The sequence below is a fragment of the Rattus norvegicus genome, chromosome 7 (assembly GCF_036323735.1).
Source record: "Rattus norvegicus strain BN/NHsdMcwi chromosome 7, GRCr8, whole genome shotgun sequence".
In the NCBI taxonomy this organism is placed as follows: Eukaryota; Metazoa; Chordata; class Mammalia; order Rodentia; family Muridae; genus Rattus; species Rattus norvegicus.
In genome coordinates, this window is record NC_086025.1 from 64,943,188 (window position 1) to 64,963,320 (window position 20,133).

General features: G+C 50.3%; 1 protein-coding gene across 1 annotated transcript in view; it reads right to left on the reverse strand.

Moving 5' to 3' along the window:
• Kif5a (kinesin family member 5A) overlaps window positions 1-20,133 on the reverse strand; it is a 37,130-nt gene that overhangs the window by 5,978 nt on the left and 11,019 nt on the right. The window contains 24 exon segments of the mRNA NM_212523.1: window positions 12-165; window positions 369-585; window positions 2,888-2,992; window positions 3,117-3,188; window positions 3,421-3,481; window positions 4,023-4,124; window positions 4,827-4,936; window positions 5,038-5,102; window positions 5,582-5,699; window positions 5,981-6,169; window positions 7,471-7,617; window positions 7,902-8,108; window positions 8,825-8,893; window positions 10,491-10,666; window positions 11,313-11,461; window positions 12,004-12,152; window positions 12,294-12,398; window positions 14,158-14,282; window positions 14,518-14,605; window positions 14,750-14,805; window positions 15,428-15,476; window positions 15,944-16,048; window positions 16,452-16,525; window positions 16,621-16,708. Of these exon segments, the coding sequence (NP_997688.1) occupies window positions 12-165; window positions 369-585; window positions 2,888-2,992; window positions 3,117-3,188; window positions 3,421-3,481; window positions 4,023-4,124; window positions 4,827-4,936; window positions 5,038-5,102; window positions 5,582-5,699; window positions 5,981-6,169; window positions 7,471-7,617; window positions 7,902-8,108; window positions 8,825-8,893; window positions 10,491-10,666; window positions 11,313-11,461; window positions 12,004-12,152; window positions 12,294-12,398; window positions 14,158-14,282; window positions 14,518-14,605; window positions 14,750-14,805; window positions 15,428-15,476; window positions 15,944-16,048; window positions 16,452-16,525; window positions 16,621-16,708 (2,780 nt within the window).

Consider the following 20,133-nt stretch of genomic DNA (forward strand, 5'->3'; position numbering starts at 1 on the left):
ACGTCACTCACTACACGTCTGAGGTGGAGCTAGGCGCAGCCTGCAGGTGCAGGTTCTGGTAGTTCTGGAAGAGGTTGTTGGTGTAGCTGATACACTCGGGACTCCGGGTACCGTAGGGGTTGGTGGGTGAGGAGGCAGGATAGTGGCCGGGCCTCACAGGCTTAGCTACGAGACAGGAGAAACAACTGTAAGAAAGCTATCGGTTACCCAAGTTCACCAGGTCCCAAGGTCAACCCCAGCAAAATGACATCATCATCCTGTGGTGGAAAGACTGGGGCTAAAAGCAAGTGCTGAGTTGTCTGGCACTTTGGGATGGGCTGTGTTTGCCTCAGGTGGTGACGAGGTCTCACCCACTGACATCCACTCACCAATCTGGGCAGAGTGGCCCCGCTTGCCAGAGCTCTTGTACCGCACAGCTTCCTTGATGCGGTCCACCTCCTGCTGGTATCGGCGCTTGTCCTTCATAGCGCCCTCCTTGGCCTCCTTCAGTGCACCCTCCAGGGCCTTAACTCTCTCAGCCGTAGCCCGAAGTCGTTTTTCCAATTTAGGAAGCTCACAACGCAGATCTGCATTGTCACGTACCAGCTGCGGAGTGAGCCACGCAGAAGAACCCAGAAAAGCCAGTGACCCAAAATAGAGCCACCCAGAGGAGTGTGGGGGTTGGGAGGAGAGAGAATAAAGGAGAATCAGGACCCTGTCATTTCTTCCTCGAGAGACCTCCTTCCCTCTAGCAGTGTGCAGCTCCAGCCAGTTCTTCCCAGCTCCCTGTTTTCTAAGCAGCAAAACCAGCAGCTCTAAGATGGCCTGAGTTCTTACAACAGTGCCCTGTCCGTGCCTCATCCACCTGGACACTCCCATCCATTGTATGTCACAGCCCACGCCTGACCAACAGCTCCAGGGCCCCCGTGGGAATAAGATGGCTGTGTGTGCATGCCAAGGGCAGGGCAGCAAGAGCACGTGACAGTCCGAGGATGGAAATGGGCTGAGAAGGGCGAGGATGAGAGCCATGCAGCACAGGAGCAGAAGCCGGGATCTGGGACCCCCATACAGCCACACAGAGCCTCACAGGAAGGAAAGAAAAAAAACGCTTGCAGCACTCACCACTTTTCCATAGGGACCCAACCCCTAGGCTGTCCTCCCCATCCCCATTAAAATCATGCAAGAGTGTAATGGCAACCACTCTGCAGTGAGAAGGCCCTCAGATCATTTTGCAGGGTCTGCATGCACACTGACTGGAGCACTTGAAACCACTCAGGTGCAAGGCCTTGGGAGCTGGAGGAAGGGAGGGAGGGAGGGACAGAGGGGGGAAAGGAGGGAGTCTGGAAGGGAGGGCAGGTCAGCACAGCAGAGGGCGTGACGGGGAGGGGACAGTGAATCTTCTGAGCAGCTTTAGTTGATTAGGGACCGCCAAACGTCTCTGCACTACTGGCTTAGCTTAGCTGGTGACTCTATTTCCTTCACAGACTGTGTCTGCTAACAAGGGATCTCGTTCACTCTCTCTATATATCCTGTAGGGGAGCAGTGTTTGGAGTTTGGGACTTAGAGCAGAAGCAGACGCTTTGAGGAAGGAAAAGAGGAGAGGCTTTAAAAAAAAAAAAAAAAGGAAGAAAAAGAAAGACAGTAGGTCAAGGTCTTACTAAGTAGCCCAGGGTGGCCTAGAACTCACAATATAGTCTCAGCTGCCCTCAAGCTCTATCTTCTCAGGTACGGGGATTACAGGCCTGTGCTACCATGCCCAGGCTGTAAGGGACTGGGGTCAAACTCAAGGTTTTGTTTGCCCAAGCTCAACAAGAACTCTCTCAACTCAGCTAGGTCCCTAGCCTGCTTTTTAAAAGATCTTTCTAGCTGTCATCCAGCTTTTCTGTTAAGATGTCCTACCATTTTATAATAGGAGAGGGAAGGAAAGATAACACTTAAACCCTCGGGAGGTCCAAAGACGGCAAATCCAGCAGCTTGTGGCCAAGTCTCGAGTTTAGGAAGTTTTCACAAGGATGCACTCACTGTGTCTTTACACAGACAGCAGGTTGGGAGGGAAAGGTGGGCTTAGCTAGAGAACGAGTCCAGATGGAATTTAAGGTGGACTCGAGACAGAGATATTGAAGTTTAGGTTGGGACTTGTTTTATGAATCAATTAGAGGGCCAGACTACTGGGTGCTCTGGTTCCTCGGTATGGATGGGACCTCTTCTGCTGTGGACACACTCATCATTTCCTGACCTGATTCCTCGGGGACTGCTCTTTCACCCAGACAGCCCACACTTTGAAACCCAGGCTTCCACCTACAGAGCGCCAGGCAGCAAGCAATAAGAAGGGGACAGAGAGGCAGCTGCTCAATGCAGGCGTTCTGACTGGTGCCCACGATAGGCTGGGTGGGTCATGTGAAGAACATCATTTACTGTAGGGTACACCTGCACATGAAGTGTTTTTGTTTGGTTTTGCTAAGAAAAAGCCCGATGCCCTTGCTCTCCTTATATCCCTGTCTGAAGTCTGGTAGTATTATACCTGGACCATGACCCCACCACAGAGCTAGAGAGAGACGCACGCAGGGCCTTGTGCAGGCTACGCAAGCCTGCTGCTGACCCACCTCCCAGCCCTCAGATAGTTACACCCCCATGTGTCTCTGTCCTGCATGCATTTTAACCTCGTCCTCCAAGATGGGGACTTTCACTTTAAGCAAAGATAGGCGAGAAAAACTTTTGAGAAGGGAGAATGGGTTCAGAGCAAAGGTCAGTGCACATGTGCAATCAGATAAGGTCCCAAGCAGGGACTCATGGGTAAGAGGGCTAAGCGTAGCATGCAACTGCGTCTTCCCGAACCAAGGGGCCTTTCGGGAGGTGGGTATCACGGGGACCTGGCCTCAAGTTCTCTCCACTCCTTTCTGGATCTGACCTGTTTGTGAACCTTTGTAAGCTGTTCCAGGTTGTTCTCAAGAAAGGAGATCTTCTGCTTTTGGGAATGAATCCCCCCACTGTCCTCGGGCTCCATTTCTGCACTCTGGTTAGAGGAAAAAAGACGCTGTCCTGAGGCCAAACCGACCCCACAGGGGACAACAGGCTGGCGAGCCCTGAGAGGGAAGGAGAGTACAGGGTCGGTGTGACTCGAGGGTGGGCACACTTACTTTCTTGACTCGAGTCGTGACGTCTTGAACGAACAGCTTGCGCAGGTTGTGGAGGGTCTGGAGTTCACGGGCCTGTGAGGAATAGTGCAAACTTGGGGGCAACTGGAAACCAGGCCTACCTTCCCCCTCCACAATCACTGAAACCTTCCGTCTATACAGTGGTGGTCCGTCATGCCGACTGTGCCACCGACGCACAGTAAAAGAGCAGGAGGGACAGGGTGGGCAGAGGTGAGGACGGGGAGGAGGTGAGGAGCACAGAGCCTTCACCCAGTCCAACAATGAGGCACAGAAGGAAACCACTCACAACTGTCTCCTCCAGCCCCTTGAGGTCCTGCTTGGACTGCTCATGCCGCTCATACAGAAATCTGCAGCAGAAAAAATAAGGAGAAAGAGACAAGAAAGACCTCTCTGGACACTCCGCCCACCATTCCTTTATCTTTACCGTCATCTAATATACAGGTTACTTGTGTTTGCTATGCAGTAATCAGAAAGGAATCCTCAGAAGGAGTTCAGAGGAAATTTTACGGAAGGCCACGATTCTACTATTTGCAGCTAACACTACCAGGCGCCCATCGTGCCAACTCTTCTTTCTATGCATCTTATAGCCACCTACAAAGTTTCTAGGGATCAGACAGTCTACACTGTTTCAAAACCTGATAGCCCTGGCTGTCCTGGAACTCACTGTATGGACCAGGCTAGTCTCAGACTCACAGTGAACCCTCTGCCTCCACCTTCCGAGTGCTGGGATTAAAGGCGTGGGCCACCACACCAGGCCTGGAAATCCTTTCTGTTGGTCCCCTTCCTCTCCCCACCCCTTCATGCTTGCTTCCTGTGCCTCTTCCGACAGAGGCCACCTATGTATCCCGCATCTGCACACGTGTGTCTGCCGGTAGGTGTGTCACTCACGTCAGCTCCTGGAGCTTGGCACTCTTCTCGTTCTCTTCGTTCTTCAGTCTCTCGTAATCAGCCTGAAGCTTCTCCAGCTCTAACTGGAGCTTCTGGTTCAGGCTAGGGAGGGTGGGACATAAAGAGATACTGAAGGGGGAAAAGGAAGCTCGGTCCCTCGCACTTTTGTCTTCTACACGTCCCAGTGAGACCTGATGCACCGGACTTCAGATATCAGGGGTACACACTGGATCTATCGGGGGTACACACTGGCTACCATTTTCATGGCAACATGGGAGCCGGAGTACTCCAATCATAAAGGTCTCAAGGGCAGGTCTAATTCTAACTACCTGTGTCTTCTTTTTTTTTTTTTTTTTTTGTTCTTTTTTTCGGAGCTGGGGACCGAACCCAGGGCCTTGTGCTTCCTAGGTAAGCGCTCTACCCCTGAGCTAAATCCCCAGCCCCTACCTTTGTCTTCTAATTAATTTCTTATGTGCATGAGTGTTTTGCTTGCAAGTATGTGTGTGTGCTCTGTGTGTGCCTGGTACCCAAGGAGGCCAGAAGAGGGTGTCGGATCCACTGGGACTGGAGTTACAGATGGTTGTGAGCCACCATGTGGTTGCTGGGAATCAAACCCAGGTCCTCTGGAAGAACAGCCAGGGCTCTTAACTACAGAGCCACCTCTCTAACCCTTCTTATGTCTCTTGAGACTGGGCCTCAGGGAGTGTCATTGTTGAGGAAATGACCTTGGACATTAAGGATCCAGAAGGATGGCTGGAGTGGTGTAGACTGGGTAGACACTAGAGCCACATCTAAGACCCTTACTCTTTAAGCTCATCAATGGTCTTCTGTTTCTCATTGATCTCATCTCGGAGGCGGGCCAGCTGCCGGTGATGGGCCTCACGATGATTCTCCATCTGTAGTTCCAGGGCCTTCTGCAAAGAGCACAACCCTGTGCTCAGAGCCAGACTCCTGGGCTGGCAGTCAGTCAGCCCCTGCCCTGCCACACGGCTATTCCACACCCTCCCCAGCTCACCTTCACCTCCTCCGCATCCTGCGTATCTGGCTCCTTGTCTTTCAGAGCTACCTCGTGTACAGTTTCTAAGAGAAGGAGAGGAAGACAGCTCCCATGACACCAGCAATCCAGGTCACAGGGGATGGGTGCATAGGGACATTCTGGGTTGGGACAGTCCAATTTGACTTATCAAGGATAAAGAACAGAGAGTCTAGAATTCGTGTAAAATGAGATGCATGCAGGCTGGAGAGGTGGTTCAGGGGTTAAGAGCACTGACTGCTCTTCCTGAGGTCCTGAGTTCAATTCTCAGCAACCACATGGTGGCTCACAACCATCTGTAATGGGATCTGATGCCCTCTTCTGGTGTGTCTGAAGAGAGCTACAGTGTACTCATACATAATAAATAAATCTTTAAAAAAATAAAAGAGCTACATGCAAAGGTCAGGCTACATGTGAAGGAGCACATGAGCCGAGAACCCAGGTGAGAAGCTGTCGGTCATTTCCTCCGGTGTGTGTGACTGTCCTTCCCAGTCCCTCTGGGACCTCAGATCCAAGGAGGTCTCACCCTGCGCCTGGAGCTTGGCTAGCTCATCGCTCAGGGAGTCATAGGACTCTTCCAGGTGCCGCTTCTTCAACTCCACAGTCTGCATGTATTCCGTGAGCGAACGGATCTTGGCCTCGTGCTGGTGGAAGGAGTGGGGTTGGTGGCATAAAGGAGACAAAGGTACAAAGGGTCTTACACTGTAAACTGCAGCTCTCCTCCCACGCCTTCCCTCATAGCCTCTATGAAGCTAAAGGCCACGGCTGGTCCTATGGAGACTCTTCCTTTAGACGGTCAGGTTGAAGGTCAGTATCCCCTAAATCTCATGCCTGGATCCTCTCCACCATCACCCTGGTTCCTCAGGCCTTCTATAGCCTCAAAGCATCCCTTCTCATACAATGGTTCCCATCCTCAGACACTCACCTGTGAGATGAGCAGCTGGCAAGACGACAGCTCCCTACCGGTCACCTCCATCTTGCGATGACACTCCACTTGGAGGTTCTCCAGCTGCCGGCATCGCTTAACCACGGACTTCACCTCTGACTTGATCTTGCTGATGTAGAGTCGGGCCACCGTGAACTCCTCTTCGATGGCCCCACTGATCTCCACAGGCTGGAAGTGGGCAGGGGAGGAAGAGCTGCTTCTCTGAGGCGGAAAGCCTGCATCTGCATCCTTCACCCTCGCCCCGACTCACTCCCCTTCACAGGTACTCAAGGAAGCTGGGAATTACTCAACACCTTTTAGCAGCTGGTGCTGGCTAGTTCTATGCCAACTTGACACAAGCTAGCCATCGTCTGAGAGAGGGGGCAAGCCTCAGTTGAGAAAAGGCCTCCAGAATATCAGGCTGTCGGCATGCCTGCAGGGTATTTTTTTTTCAAATAGTTATTAATGCAGGAGGGCCCAGCCTATGGTGGGAGGTGTCACCCTTGGGTTGGTGGTTCTGGGTGCTATAAGAAAGCAGGCTAAGGGGGCTGGAGAGATAGCTCATGGTTAAGAGCACTGACTGTTCTTCCAGAGGTTCTGAGTTCAATTCCCAGGAACCACGTGGTGGCTCACAACCATTTGACGCCCCCCCCCCTTTTTTTTCTTTTTTTCGGAGTTGGGAACCAAACCCAGGGCTTTGAGCTAAATCCCCAACCCCCTTGACGCCCTTTTCTGGTGTGTCTGAAGACAGCTACAGTGTTCTCACATAAGTAAAATAAATAAATAAAATTAAAAAAAAAAAGAAAAGAGGGGTTGGGGATTTAGCTCAGTGGTAGAGCGCTTGCCTAGGAAGCGCAAGGCCCTGGGTTCGGTCCCCAGCTCCAAAAAAAAAAAAAAGAACCCCCCCCCCAAAAAAAAAAAAAAGAAAAGAAAGCAGGCTGAGCAAGCCGTGGAGATCAAGCTGGTAAGCAGCACCCCTCCATGGCCTCGGGCTCAGCTCCTGTCTCCAGGCTCCCACCATGTTGGAGTTCTATGCTTTGGCTTCCCCCAGTGGACTGTGACTTGAGATATGTCACAGCCAACAGACCCTTTCCCTCCCAGGTTGCTTCTGGTCATGGTGTTTCATCACAGCAACAGTAACCCTGACTGAGTCACCTACTGACTAGCACCTCATTTCAAAGCCCCTGTTTACATTCGGATGTTGGATTTTGATAGCTTTCCCTTCTGCCTTGAAAACCAGTGAGTCATTTCTTTTGTTTGCAACATCGCCCTCACTAGTCTCCAACCCCTGAGCCTGTCTCACCCTCCTGAGGACGGGGACTGCAGCTGCACACCTCGGCACCCCGAGGGACTTTCTTTCATAGATAATCTGGTTCTGCCTCCTGATCCCAATAGGTCATTTTCTTATGTACAGATCTGCATGCCATTCCTACCCGTTGTCACCTCTAGACCCTGCTAATCTCACCCAGACACACAGCTGTCCTACTCACCAGCTTAATCTCGCCGTTGCCCACGATGACACTGAACTCACTCAGGTCCTTCATCAGTCCATTCAGCACCTCAGCAATCCGTTTTCGCTGGTGTCCACTGACTTCCTGGAGCCGCTGTAGCTCAGACTCCAGGGACAGCATGGTGGCCTAGGGACAGCCCCTAAGGTCATAACCATTGCCAGCCTCCTGCTCCCCTTCCCAGCTTGAGCAGAGCCTCTCAAGTCATGTAAGACTCTGAGGGCTGCTATGGAGAGAATACAGACCCTGCAGAAGCCTCTGGAAGAGAGAAGGGCAAATTGCAGAGGCAGGGCGGGGGGAGGAGGGTGTCTTAACACACTCAGCAGCAGCGCAGGAGACAAGACCGCACAGTCATGGCGGAGGCAGAGGCGCTGTGAGGGCAGGGAGCCCCCGGCCACTCGCCAGGCACTCACCACTTTCTGGGACAGCTCATCCACCAGCAGCTGGTTCTGCTGGCTCTTCTCCTCCACCTCCTGGGACTTCTGGTCATAGTTGACTGCCAGCTCCTCCAGGGCCTGCAACACTTCCTTCACCTCCTCCTTCGCGGCATCGTTCTCAGACTGCAGGTGGCTCAGCTCCCGCTGGACCTTCTCATTGTCTCCCCGAGTGGACACTAGCAGCTTTGAGGAAGAGGAAGACCGCACGCTGTGTGTGTGGGCTAAGTCCCAACACCCCACCTGGCACACACCCCAAGTACAAGTCAAGGGGAAGCGAGCTTCGGGCTCCGTTAACCAGGATGGAAAAGCATGAGATTCCATCACCAGGACTTAAGAGCAACTGACTGGTCCCTGTGTAGCTACAGATAGCTGGAACTCTCTTTACTTAGTCTGGTTTTGAGACAGAGTTTCTCTGTGTACCCCTGGCTGTCTTGGAACTCACTCTGTGGACCAGGCTGACCTTGAACTCGGAGATCTGCCTGCTTATGCCTCCCAAATGCTGGGATCCACCACGCCCCGCTTAGCGTTGAACTCTTGATCTTCCTAACTCAGCCTCCTAAATGAAGTCTCCATAATGCACGATTTTCACAGGTCACTGGCCACTAAGTAGAATGCCCAATTCATCCATGTACTTCTGTCTGTTTTAGATAAAGTTTCGTGTACCCAAGGTTTGTAGCCAAGGACGGCCTGAACGTCTATCCTGATCACAGGTGTGCACCAGATTGCAGGTCTATGCCACCACAACGGTTGTATGCTCTGCTAGGACCAACCCCAGGGCTTCATGAATGGCATGCTCACACACTACCAACAGAGCTGCATCCTCCGCAGCTCCCGCCCTGGGTTAGAGGAGCGCTATTTGATTTGCAGGGATGGCAACGGTCCCTCCCTCTGTTACCTACCTCTTCCTGGTCCAGCATCTGCTGCTTCAGCTTCTCAATGAGTTGGCTCTGCTGGTTGATCTCATCATCCTGTCAGAGACAAGAGGGGATGTGAGGGGCTACTTCTCCCAGTTTAGGGTGCTGGGATGGGAGGGAGAAGCCAGACCCCCTAAACTCTGAGTTGGTGGACCTTGCTATGGGATGGCAGCACTATGACAGTCCCTCTGGGACAACCTTAACATCACACAGCAAAAGTCTACACATCCATATCCTTTGGCCTGGACCTCTCATATTACCACTCCCATCTAGCCAAATCATTTAAAAGCAAAACAATCAAATTAAAACTTACGGGTACTTTTTGAGACAGGGTCTCATGTAGCTAAGGCTGGTCTCACGGTGTAGCTGCAAATGACCTGGAACTCTTGATCCCCCCGCCTCAATCTAAATAAATGTTGGGATTATTGTGGAACCTTGACCAGGATCTCGGTGTGTATGTGTGTTACAGTCTCACCACGTAGCCCAGGCTGGGCTAGAACTGTGTATATCCTAAGTTGGTCTCAGATTCCCAATCTTCCTGCCTCAACCTTCTAGGTGCTGGAGTTACAGGCAGGAATAGCACACCTGGATCAAACGGTGTGTGTGTGTGTGTGTGTGTGTGTGTGTGTGTGTGTGTGTGTGTGTATCCTTAAATCTTTTTATTTTATTATTATGTGTATGAGTTTTTTGTCTGCCTATGTGTCTGTGCACTACATGTGTGCCTGGTGACTGCAGAGCTAGAAGAGGGCGTCAGATCCCCTGAAACTGGAGTTATAGATGGCTGCGAGCTGCCATGTAGGTGCTGAGAATCCAACCCAAGTCCTCTGGAAAACCAGCCAGTGCTCTTAACCAATGAGCCATCTCTGAGCCTGAAAGGCAAATACTTATGCATAACAACCAAATCCATTTTGAAAAATGGATCGGACATCTATTTAAAAGCATTTTTTTCCCAGACAGGGTGTCCAGGCTGGCCTCAAACTTCCTATGTAGCTGAGGGTTACCTTGAGCTTGCTCCCACCTAAGTGCTGGGATTAGAGGCATGTGCCTCCGTGTAATCTACCCGGCATTTCACACTGCTGGAGGTAATACCAGAGCTTTCTGCGTGCAGGCACTCCACCAAGTGAACTGTGTCCTTAGCCCCAGATAGATTTGTTTGTGAAGAACTGTTAACGGAGCGGAAAACCACATGTAATGTAACGTTAACCGAAAAGACTGGAGTCTGTCAGGGCGGCTGCACTGGTAACCCCAGCACCAAGGAGGCTGAGGCAGGAAAATCAAGAATTCGAGGCTCACCTAAAATGTGAGGCCATCTAAAAGAAAGCTACTAGATGCAAATTGCTTCAACTGCATACCTCGGCTGCACGATGCCGGAAGAAGAGTAAAATATTAAGTGTTTTTCTACATGATAACAACTGGTATTCTTCATGTTCGTCTATTTCTAAAACTCATTTTCCACATCATAATGGTTGTACAGTGTGCAAGGGCCTATGTGGTGTTGGTGTGTGCGCACGCACACTGCCGTGCTCCCATGGAAGTCAGAAGCACTGTCCACCAGGTGGTGCTCTGGGGATGCAACTCGGGTCATCAGGCTTGGTCTCACCAGCCCAAGCTAGCTCTGTGGCCTCCATCTCAGCCTACACTGCGGTCTCACCTTGTCGTCGAGCTGCTTGTAGAGACGGCGGATCTCTTCCTCGTATTTCTGCCTTTCCTCCGGTGCGATGCGTACCACGATGGATGAGTTGTCATTCACAGGGGTCTCCTCACAGATCTCGGCTGCCAGAGCTGAGTCCTCTCCAGCCAGGCGCTCAGTCTCAGGCACATTCTCTCCTGACAGAGGACAGGAGAGGAAAGAGTGCGATGGCTAAAATCATCAACCCGAGGGGTTTGGGATTTAGCTCAGTGGTAGAGCGCTTGCCTAGCAAGTGCAAGGCCCTGGGTTCGGTCCCCAGCTCCGAAAAAAAGAAAAAAGAAAAAGAAAAAATCATCAACCCGAAAGTACTTAGCATCACCTATGAACAAACCTCTGGACATCTAAGAGGGGATTTCCAGACTGAGTTAGTGCAAGTGAGCAGATCCACCTTAAATTAAATGTGGGCAGCACTGTGCAGATCCACTTTAAATATGGGCAGTACTGGGCAGATCCACCTTAAATGTGGGCATTTTCCTGACTGCAGCTGCCTCATGCTCCTGCCACCATGCCTTCCCCTGTACTCTCAGACTGAGCCAGCGTAGACACTTTCATCCCTAAGTTGCTATAGCTAGATGTCACGTCACAGCAGCGAAGCCAGTGACTACAGTGGAGACAAGAGCTGCAGGCCTGAGTCCACCCTGTCAACTCCTCAGAGCCAGGATCTCCAGGCCCTCAGCACCACCCACTGCTCTCCTCCGGAAGCACAGCCTTGATTTCAGAGGTTCCTGGCCTTAAACACTCCCTAAGCCACAGCCCCTCACTCCCACAGCATCCCTCTCTAACCATTGCGCCACCGGCTAAGCTCAGCCTCCAGCTTCGCAATTGTCTCCTTCTGGGCCTTGGTCTTCTCCTTCTCCTTCTCATATTTCTTCTTCCATTGCTCAGCAGTCAACTCCAGATTCACTGAGGCAGTGTTCTTGATGGTCTTTGCCCTGAGCAAAGAGAAAAACAAATATGAGACTCCAGCTGGTCCTTGGTGATGTGTGTGTCTATAAGTACCTGTGTGTGTTTGTGTGTCTGTGTCTTTGTGTATATGTGTATCTATGTATGCCTGTACGTCTGTGTGTGTCTGTGTGTGCCTGTGTGTATGTCTGTGTGTTTCTGTGTGTGTCTATGTGTCCCTGTGTGTGTGTTTGTGTGTATCTCTGTGTGTGTCTGTGCTTATGTGTGTGCCCATGTGTGTATGTTTGTGTCTGTGTGTACCTTTGTGTGTGTCTGTGTGTGCAACTGTGCCTGTGTGTGTATGTATGTTTATGTTTCTGTGTGTTCCTGTGTGTGCTTGTGTGTGTATGTGTATGTATGTCTGTTTGTGTATCTTTGTGTGTCTGTGTGTATGTTTTCTTGTGTTTCTGTGTGTGTATCTGAGTGTGTTTGTATGTGTGTCTCTGTGTGTGTATGTGTGTGTGGTTGTGAGTGTGTGTGAATATAGCAAGGGATGGGACAGTGGCTGGACACCCGGGACCCTGCCACTGACCGCTGCCCAAACATGAGTGTGGACTTGGTCTCTGCGTCATTGTAGCTGGATGGTGAGCAGCAGATGAACATGGTGGTCCTGCAGTTCCCTCCCAGAGAGTCCTGGAGAATCCTCGTCATTTTGCTGTCACGGTACGGCACGTAGCTTTTCTAGAGCAGGAGCAGACCATGAATGTGAAAATGATTTCAACTGGATTCCGAAGGGTAGTGCTGCTCACTGAGCACTGAGTCCGTGGGCTCAGGGGTTGGGGGGTGGGGGGAGGATGTGGAGGAGGGGCTGGGGGCACTCACAGTGCCCTCGGCCAGAGCAGAGATCACATTCCCCAGGGCCGACAGCGACTTATTGATATTCTTTGCCTCATCCAGAACGGCTCCCTCTGCTCCTGTCTTGCTGACCTGTCGGAGAATTACAGGACAAGTGTGTCAGGAAGAGGGGAAGGCTGGCCTCATTCTCTCCACTTAGAAGGCCAAAGTCTGGCTGGAGAGATGGCTCAGCGGTTAAGAGCACTGACTGCTCTTCCAGAGGTCCTGAGTTCAATTCCCAGCAACCACATGATGGCTTAAAACCATCTCTAATGGGATCTGATGCCCTCTTCTGGTGTGTCTGAAGACAGCTACACTGTACTTATAAATATATTTTAAATAAATATTAAAAAAAAAGTCAGAAGATCAAAGTCCAAAAAGGGGGAGAGAATAGAGAAGCTTAAAGAAAGAGATGCTCGGCCAGCATCAGGAATCCTCCACTTACCTGAACTCTCTTGCTGAAGCTCTCCCTCACTACTCTATATCAACTACATGAACTTTATGACTGAAAAATTCGATGTCAGTGGGTCAAATCGGTGGCTGCCAGGGGATGGGTGGTAGGGAAATGTAGGTATATTCTAGAATTCGGCAGTAATGACACCATATGATCTTCAGAACAAACTAAATTGTGGATTACTCAGGGGTGAGGGTGGGAAGATTCTCACCACGTAGCCCAGGCTGGCTTCACCCTCCAGCTCATCTTGCTCCCACCTCGCTGACTGCAGGGATTACAGGTGTACACCACCATGCCTGACTCAGGACTGTTTACTCCTGTGTGCAGGGGCTCGTGTGTGGAGGTCAAAGGTCAATTTGGTGCTGTTCCTCGGAAATTGTCACCTTACTTTTTTTGAGTTGAGGTCTCTCACTGGGACCTGGGGCTTTCCAGTCAAGCCACGCTGGCTGGCTGGTGAGTCCCAAGGGTCTGCCTGCCTTCACCTCCCTGGTGCTGGACTTACAGGTATGCACCCCAATGCTCAGGTTTTTACATGGGTGCTGAAGACAGAACTCAGGTTCTCCAGCTTGTTAACAAGCACTTTACCTACTGAACCCTCTCCCCGGAGGCCCTGTGCTTTGTTTTGTTTGAGGCAAAGTAACTAATCCATGCTGGCTTCACACTCCCTATGTTGCTAATGATGGCCTTGAACTTGTGATCCCCCTGCTTCTGTCTCTCAAGGAGATAACAGGCTTGCAGCAGTATGTCCTGCTTCTGCAGTGTTAGATGGAGATCACCAAGGAAGCACTCTACCAAAGGAGCTATGTTCCTAGCCTTGGATTATATATAAATGTGTATATGTGCACACGAGTATGTGTGTGTGAGAGAGAGAGGGGAGAGAGAGAGAGAGAGAGAGAGAGAGAGAGAGAGAGACAGAGACAGAGACAGAGACAGAGACGCAGGGGGTCAGGGAGCATGTTACAGCATGTGTGTGGTCAGAGGACAACCTCAGGTGCGGGTCCTCAATTTCTACCTTATTTAAAGGTGGGTCCTTTGTTTACCACTGCTCACACCACCTCCCTCTAATTGCCCAAGCACTAGAATCAAAGACCTGAACCACCGTGCCTGGATTTGTAGCTTCTGGAGACCTGACCTCGGATCCTAGGGTTTGCACAACAAGTGCTTCACATGCTGAGCCATCTCCCTGTGATATATTTTGATGATGAAATATTTGTTTATTGCTGGGGAGGGTTCATGCTATCTGTCTGTCCCTCCCAAGTCCTGGAGTGGAAGGTGTATTCCTACCACACATGGCCAAAATTATTTTTCTTTCAAATAGAGTTTTTAAAAAGGCAAACCTTCCCCACCAAGGATTCCTTTTCCACCCCCCACACTCCACCTTACTCCAGAGATCCCAACCTTCTCGCTTCCGGCCAGATCCACAAGGTACAGTTTCCCGCTGAGCTTCTGCTCCGTCTCTATGTTCTCCTGCTTGATGTTGATGAGGAAGATGCTGTGACTCCGAGAGCTGTGCTCATTCATGTCTGCAGGAGATACGGCTGCTCTGCCTGCCAGCTCTCAGAGAGCTGCAGCCCTCGGCCACAGAGTCACTAGCAACCACTCCACCCACTGGGCGAGAAAGGCCCATCCCCAAGGTGTCATCTCCTAGGCAGTGGGCTGCACAGGCAGGAGGCCCTTCCTCCCCTGCTAACTTGCCCCCAGTAGGCACAGAAGAGAGCTGAGAAGACCTCCAACCCAAGAGCTCTTCTCCCCACTCACTGGTGACGGCAACGTGACGGTTCGACTTCCCCTCATCAATCACATCCAGAATCTCCTCTGGGCTGGACACAAAGCGTTCGGTACAACCCTGTGGGAGGCAAACAGCAGTGGCCATAAGCTTTGATCTTCAGATTGAGATGCCCACATACCACACAAGGGACCTTTTAGGGGTCCTCCAATGACCCTTCCCTCTTGATGCTCCAATACACACAAGAACCCGCCCTGCTCTCACCTTGACAAACGGCACCCGGTTTTTGTCCTCATGCACAGACAGGTTTGTCTTGGTCACTGAATCAAGATATAGCAGGGTGAGAGAGACCAGGACTCCCACCCCTAGGTACACTGCATGCACGCTAAAGGTAGGAAGATGCCCCGTGGAGACACAAACGCCATATTCACAGGGAGTACTCCTCCTTCCTCCTCACAGGACTCCAGCTATTCTTGGGCTCTGTGTCAGGACTGAGCCTTGAGCCCATCTCCCGACTCTCCCAGGCTTTAAGAGGGTTTTTATTTTCTTCCTATTTTTGTGTCCATAGCTGGAAGCTGGAAGATTGAACCAAGAACCTCACACCTTACTTCCTGCCTAGATCCCCATCCCTCTTTTCCTTTCTCCATTTTTCCATATCAATTGGGATTTGAACCCAAGGCCACACGCATACCAGGTGTGCCCCTCTGTCCCACCCCTTTTTATTTTTTTCCTTTTGAGACATAATCTTGCTAAGTTGCCCAGGGTGGCCTCAAAATCACAATCCTCCTGCCTCAGCCTAGGCTATAGGCAAGTGCCACCGCAGGACTGTGGTGTGAAAGAATCATGTCCTGGATGCTTAACTGTAGCCAATCTCTGGATGATGGCGGTCTCTCTGCTCTCAGCCTCCTCATATGCCTGTACCCACAGGGACCAAGTACTCACCATCCAAAAGGTCACGGATCTTATCCAGGTAAATCTCAAAGTAAGACACCTGGTTAGGGAGAAAAGGGGTGGTGTGAGAGGAGTAGGAGTTCTGTTATTTTGTTTTACTTTTATTCATTTTTATGTGTATAAATGTTTTGTCTGTTTGTATGTCTGTACATCATGTGCATACATGGTGCCCAAGGAGGTGACAAGAGTCCATCAGATCCCCTGGAACTAGAAGTAGAGATGGTTGTGGGCCACCATGTAGGTGTTGAGAATTGGAGTCAGGTCCTCTGGAAGAACAACCAGCGTTCTTAACCTCTGAGCCATTTCTCCAGCCCCAAGAGGGTGATCTTAACTCTAATATGGGAATCCCAAACCAATACGACAGACTCCAGGACAGTGGTGGCTGGGAAAGTGTTGGAGAGGACATTCTTAGTGGGAAGTTGGGGTAACCAGAGTAAGACTTCAGCTGGTTTATTCTGGGTCTTCCCAGCCCCTATCTGAGGTGCCCAGAAGTCACATGCTCCTCACCTTAATGTGGAACTCAAGGTTCTCATCCATGGAGTAGATGTGGTTGAAGATGTCTCGGGCGATCCGGGGAATGATGCCCATGAGCTGAGGGTCGTGCAGCTTTCCCTGAGGAGTGAAGGATACCAGAGTGAGGCTGAGGCTCACAGGGAGACAACTCAGAGGTCACTGGGGCCACGGGGGTCAGGAGCGACGTGAGGAGCATCCTCAGTTGGAGGTCACCGCTACGGCTGCCCGTGAATGGAAGTGGACAACTGAGCAGGGTTTGGGCTGTCACTGCTGCTGGTTCTTTAGATAAAGGGAGGGCAGCTGGGGTCAGCAGAGGGAGGGCAAGTGTGCAGCTGAAGGGACTCCTCTCAGCCTCCCTCCCACGTTGCACCTCATTCCATCCTCCAGACCCATCTGCCTCCGATTCAGCTCACCCCGGTCCTGGGATTTTCTCCAATACAAGGCTTTTTGATCGTCTGTGAACCTTCCTCGAAACCCTCAACCCCCAAGTCAGAACCCTCACCTCCATGGTGTGCGTTTTCCCTGAGGATGTCTGTCCATAAGCAAAAATTGTGCCGTTGTAGCCAGCAAGGACGTCTGAAAGAGAAGGCAGAGAAAGCTATCTGCTGCTGCTGGTGGTGGTGGGTAACGGTGGACATGGGAAATACATTCTGAAGACCAAGGTGTCTAACCTTTGACGATCTGCATGGCACAGGCGTGGTAAACCTGCTCCTGAGTCGTGTTTGGGGGGAATACACGGTCGAAGACATATGGCTTTCCCTAGAGGGGAAATCAAACAGGTCAGACGTGAACAGGGAGAGCGAGGAGGAGGAGGAGCAGCGCAGGCCTTTCCATTGGCCTGCACAAGGCATTCCTCTCTCTCAGACCCTGAAAACAGAGACACACGGGACTTGAGATAAGGGAACCTGTGAGAGAAGCCGAGTTCACAGCTGACAGCAGGAGTCTGCTGTGTGGTCGGCTCACCAAGAAGGGTCACCGGGTAGTAAGGCTGGGTAAGGGGGTCCTCGTCTGTATGTGACGTTCTAGCATTCCACTAAACCCAAACGCCTTTCTGGGAAACCAGACAGAAAAAGAGGAAAGAAAACTAGAAAGCTAGGGAGGATTCATTAACAGCAAAAAGAACAACATTTACAGGTGTCGTCCTCTACTGAGCTGTAGAGGGGGCTGGAGAGATGGTTCAGACATCAAAATCACGAACTGCTCTTGCAGAGGGCCTGAGTTCTGTTCCCAGCACCCACACGGAAGCTTACAAGAGTCCTTAAATTGCTGGGCAGCTGTGGTGGCACAGCCCTTCAATCCCAGCACTCCAGAGGCAGGGCAGGTAGATCTCTGTGAGTTCAAGGCCAGCAGCCAAGGCTATACAGAGAAATCCTGTCTTGAAACAACACAAAGAGTCCTTAACTCCAGTGCCAGGGGATACAATGCTCTCTTACAGTCTCCCAGCACCAGGCATACCTGCATACACACATACATACAGGCAAAACACTCGTCTTGCTAAAAAAAAAATGCAAAATTGGTGACACAGGTGCAGAATGTTCCCTGGGTGTGCGGGAAACATGCATGGAGGGCCGCTGTGCAAACGCTGTCACAGTTCCTTTGTTCTGAAAGAAAAATGTGAAATCGGAAATGGAGTGCCCCTTTAAGGAACTGTAACTCAGGGGAGAGCACTTGCCTACTGTGCACAAAGCCAAGCACAGGAACAACAGTAGAAGAAACAAACAGATCATCAGCGCTAAGCAAAGGCTTTCTACTCATATTCAGGGTCTGCTCTCTGCCCTCGTAAGTGACAGATTCCTGGGTTGTGTCACCCTGCCAATCAGACCGGTTAAATCATTGTTCTAGAGTCAACCTGTCCAGCTGAAATAGGAGCCTTTAGATCAACCCACCACAGAGCTTTAAAAAAAGAAAACCCCACCACTTTTACCAAAAGAAAGGTGATTTGGCTGGAGTTAGACTTACATGTGCAAGCACCTTCCTACAAATCCTAGGCAGAATTACACCTCGTGGTTTCTTTGGAAAGCCAGACCAGGAGAGATAATACTTAGTGTCCTGCAGTGTTTGTATCATTGGTGGTAGCGTTTATTTGTTGCTTCAGCTCTTTGTATATATTTTTGAGATGGTTTCTCCATGAAGCCCTGGCTACCCTATAACTCATGATGTAGACCAGAACATACAGCAATCCTTCCTCTGCCTTTCAAGTCTTGGGATTACAAGGCCTTGATTAAATTATTCAAGGGGCTGGAGAGATGGCTCAGTGGCTGCTCTTCCACAGGTCCTGAGTTCAATTCCCAGCAACCACATGGTGGCTCTCTCAAAACCATCTATAATAGGATCTGATGCCCTCTTCTGTCATGCAGCCGATATACATGCAAACAGAGCACTCATATACACAAATAAGTAAATCTTTAAAAAAATTAAAGATTTATTTTAGCTGGGTGTGTGGCACATGCCTTTACCATCTGCACTCAGGAGGCAGAGGCTGACTGAGGTCTACAGAGTGAATTCCAGGACAGCTGGGCTACACAGAGAAACCTTGTCTCAAAAAAAAAACAATAAAAATTATTTATTTTTTTAATTATGCATTTATGTATGCGTATGTATACATGTGAGTACGGGTGCCCAAAGAGTCCAGAAGGGCATCAGGTCCCTTGGAGCAGGAGTTAAGGTGCTTCTAAACTGCCAAGTATGAGTGCTGTGACTGAAAATCTGGTTCCCTGAAATGAAAGAGCAGTGCATATTCTTAACCACTGAGCCATCTCTCTGGCTCTATATTCATTCATTCATTCATTCATTCATTCATATATACATATATATGAATGTATGAATATATATAGAATGAATGAATATGTATACATATATGTGTACACACACACACACACACACACACACACACACACACACACACGTTTTTGAGACAGGGTTTCTCCTTGAAGCCCTGGCTGTCCTGGAGCTCACTCTGTAGAGCAGGCTGGCTTTGAACTCAGAGATCCACCTGCCTCTGCCTCATAGTGCTGGGATTAAAAGCATATGCCAGCACTATCCTGTTCATTTAAAATGTTTTAAAGTTTCATAACTACACACTAAGACTCTATTACCGAGGGTTGGGGATTTGGCTCAGTGGAAGAGCGCTTGCCTAGTAAGCGCAAGGCCCTGGGTTCGGTCCCCAGCTCCGAGAAAAAAAAAAAAAAGAAAAGAAAAGAAAAGAAAAGAAAAGAAAAGAAAAAAAACTCTATTACCGAAGACACCACTCACACTGATTGCAGGACATAAAGAAATCACCCTTCAACTGCCAGGAAACCTCTGCCCTGCCAGCTAGCTTTCCTAGTGCAAGAAGGTTTTATTCGGGCTTCTTGGGGGGAGGAAGAACATCAGTGGTCCTACCCAGTACTTGAACATTTACATTGCAGTTTTGATGTGCCAGGCAACATATGCACAGCAGTGCAATAAGGGGAGGGGGTGTCAGGAACACCACAAGAGGGGATTCCCCCCCAAATACTATAATCCAGCTCAAAAGCCCACTGCTAACCCAGCTCTCCAGAGGCAGAGGCTGTTGGGTTTCTGTCAATTCGAGGCCAGCCTGGCTTTCATAATAAGTTCCTACAAAACTGGAAAGTCAGGGCCACATAATGAGACACTAGGGTGAAACCTGCTAGCATTATTTTGCTCAGTGGACATGTCTCCGATTGCATTCTAAATATTTATTTATATTTATAGGCCTGGGCTTCTCCCAACCTTTGCCTGAGGATCTTTTTTTCTGAGTGGGTTATCAGTTAAGTGCAGAGATTGGTAATTAGTGGAAAAGTACTAAGAAAAGGTACTGAATGCTCATCCCTAAATGGGACATTTGTATCAACACCCCACCCTACTCCTACTCCAGTCTCAGGGAACCTTGAGGAAGAGGAGCAGATGATGTATGGGCTGGAGGATTGGGAGAACTGTGAGATGCTGTCTTCTGGCTATGACTTGTCTGTCTCAGAGCTCACAGCAGCTGTGGTCAGCACCACAAGGCCTATGATAGGCTCAGGAGAGCCAAAGTCCAGCATAGAAGGGGAGGCATGCCACGCCCGTTACTGAGGAGCTGTGGGCAGCTGATGGCTGCTGAGGAGACTTAAGGATCTTCCCACGGGCAGGTTTTCCATGCTCTACTGGGTCAGGACTAATTGATCTTATCAACAACAAAAAAG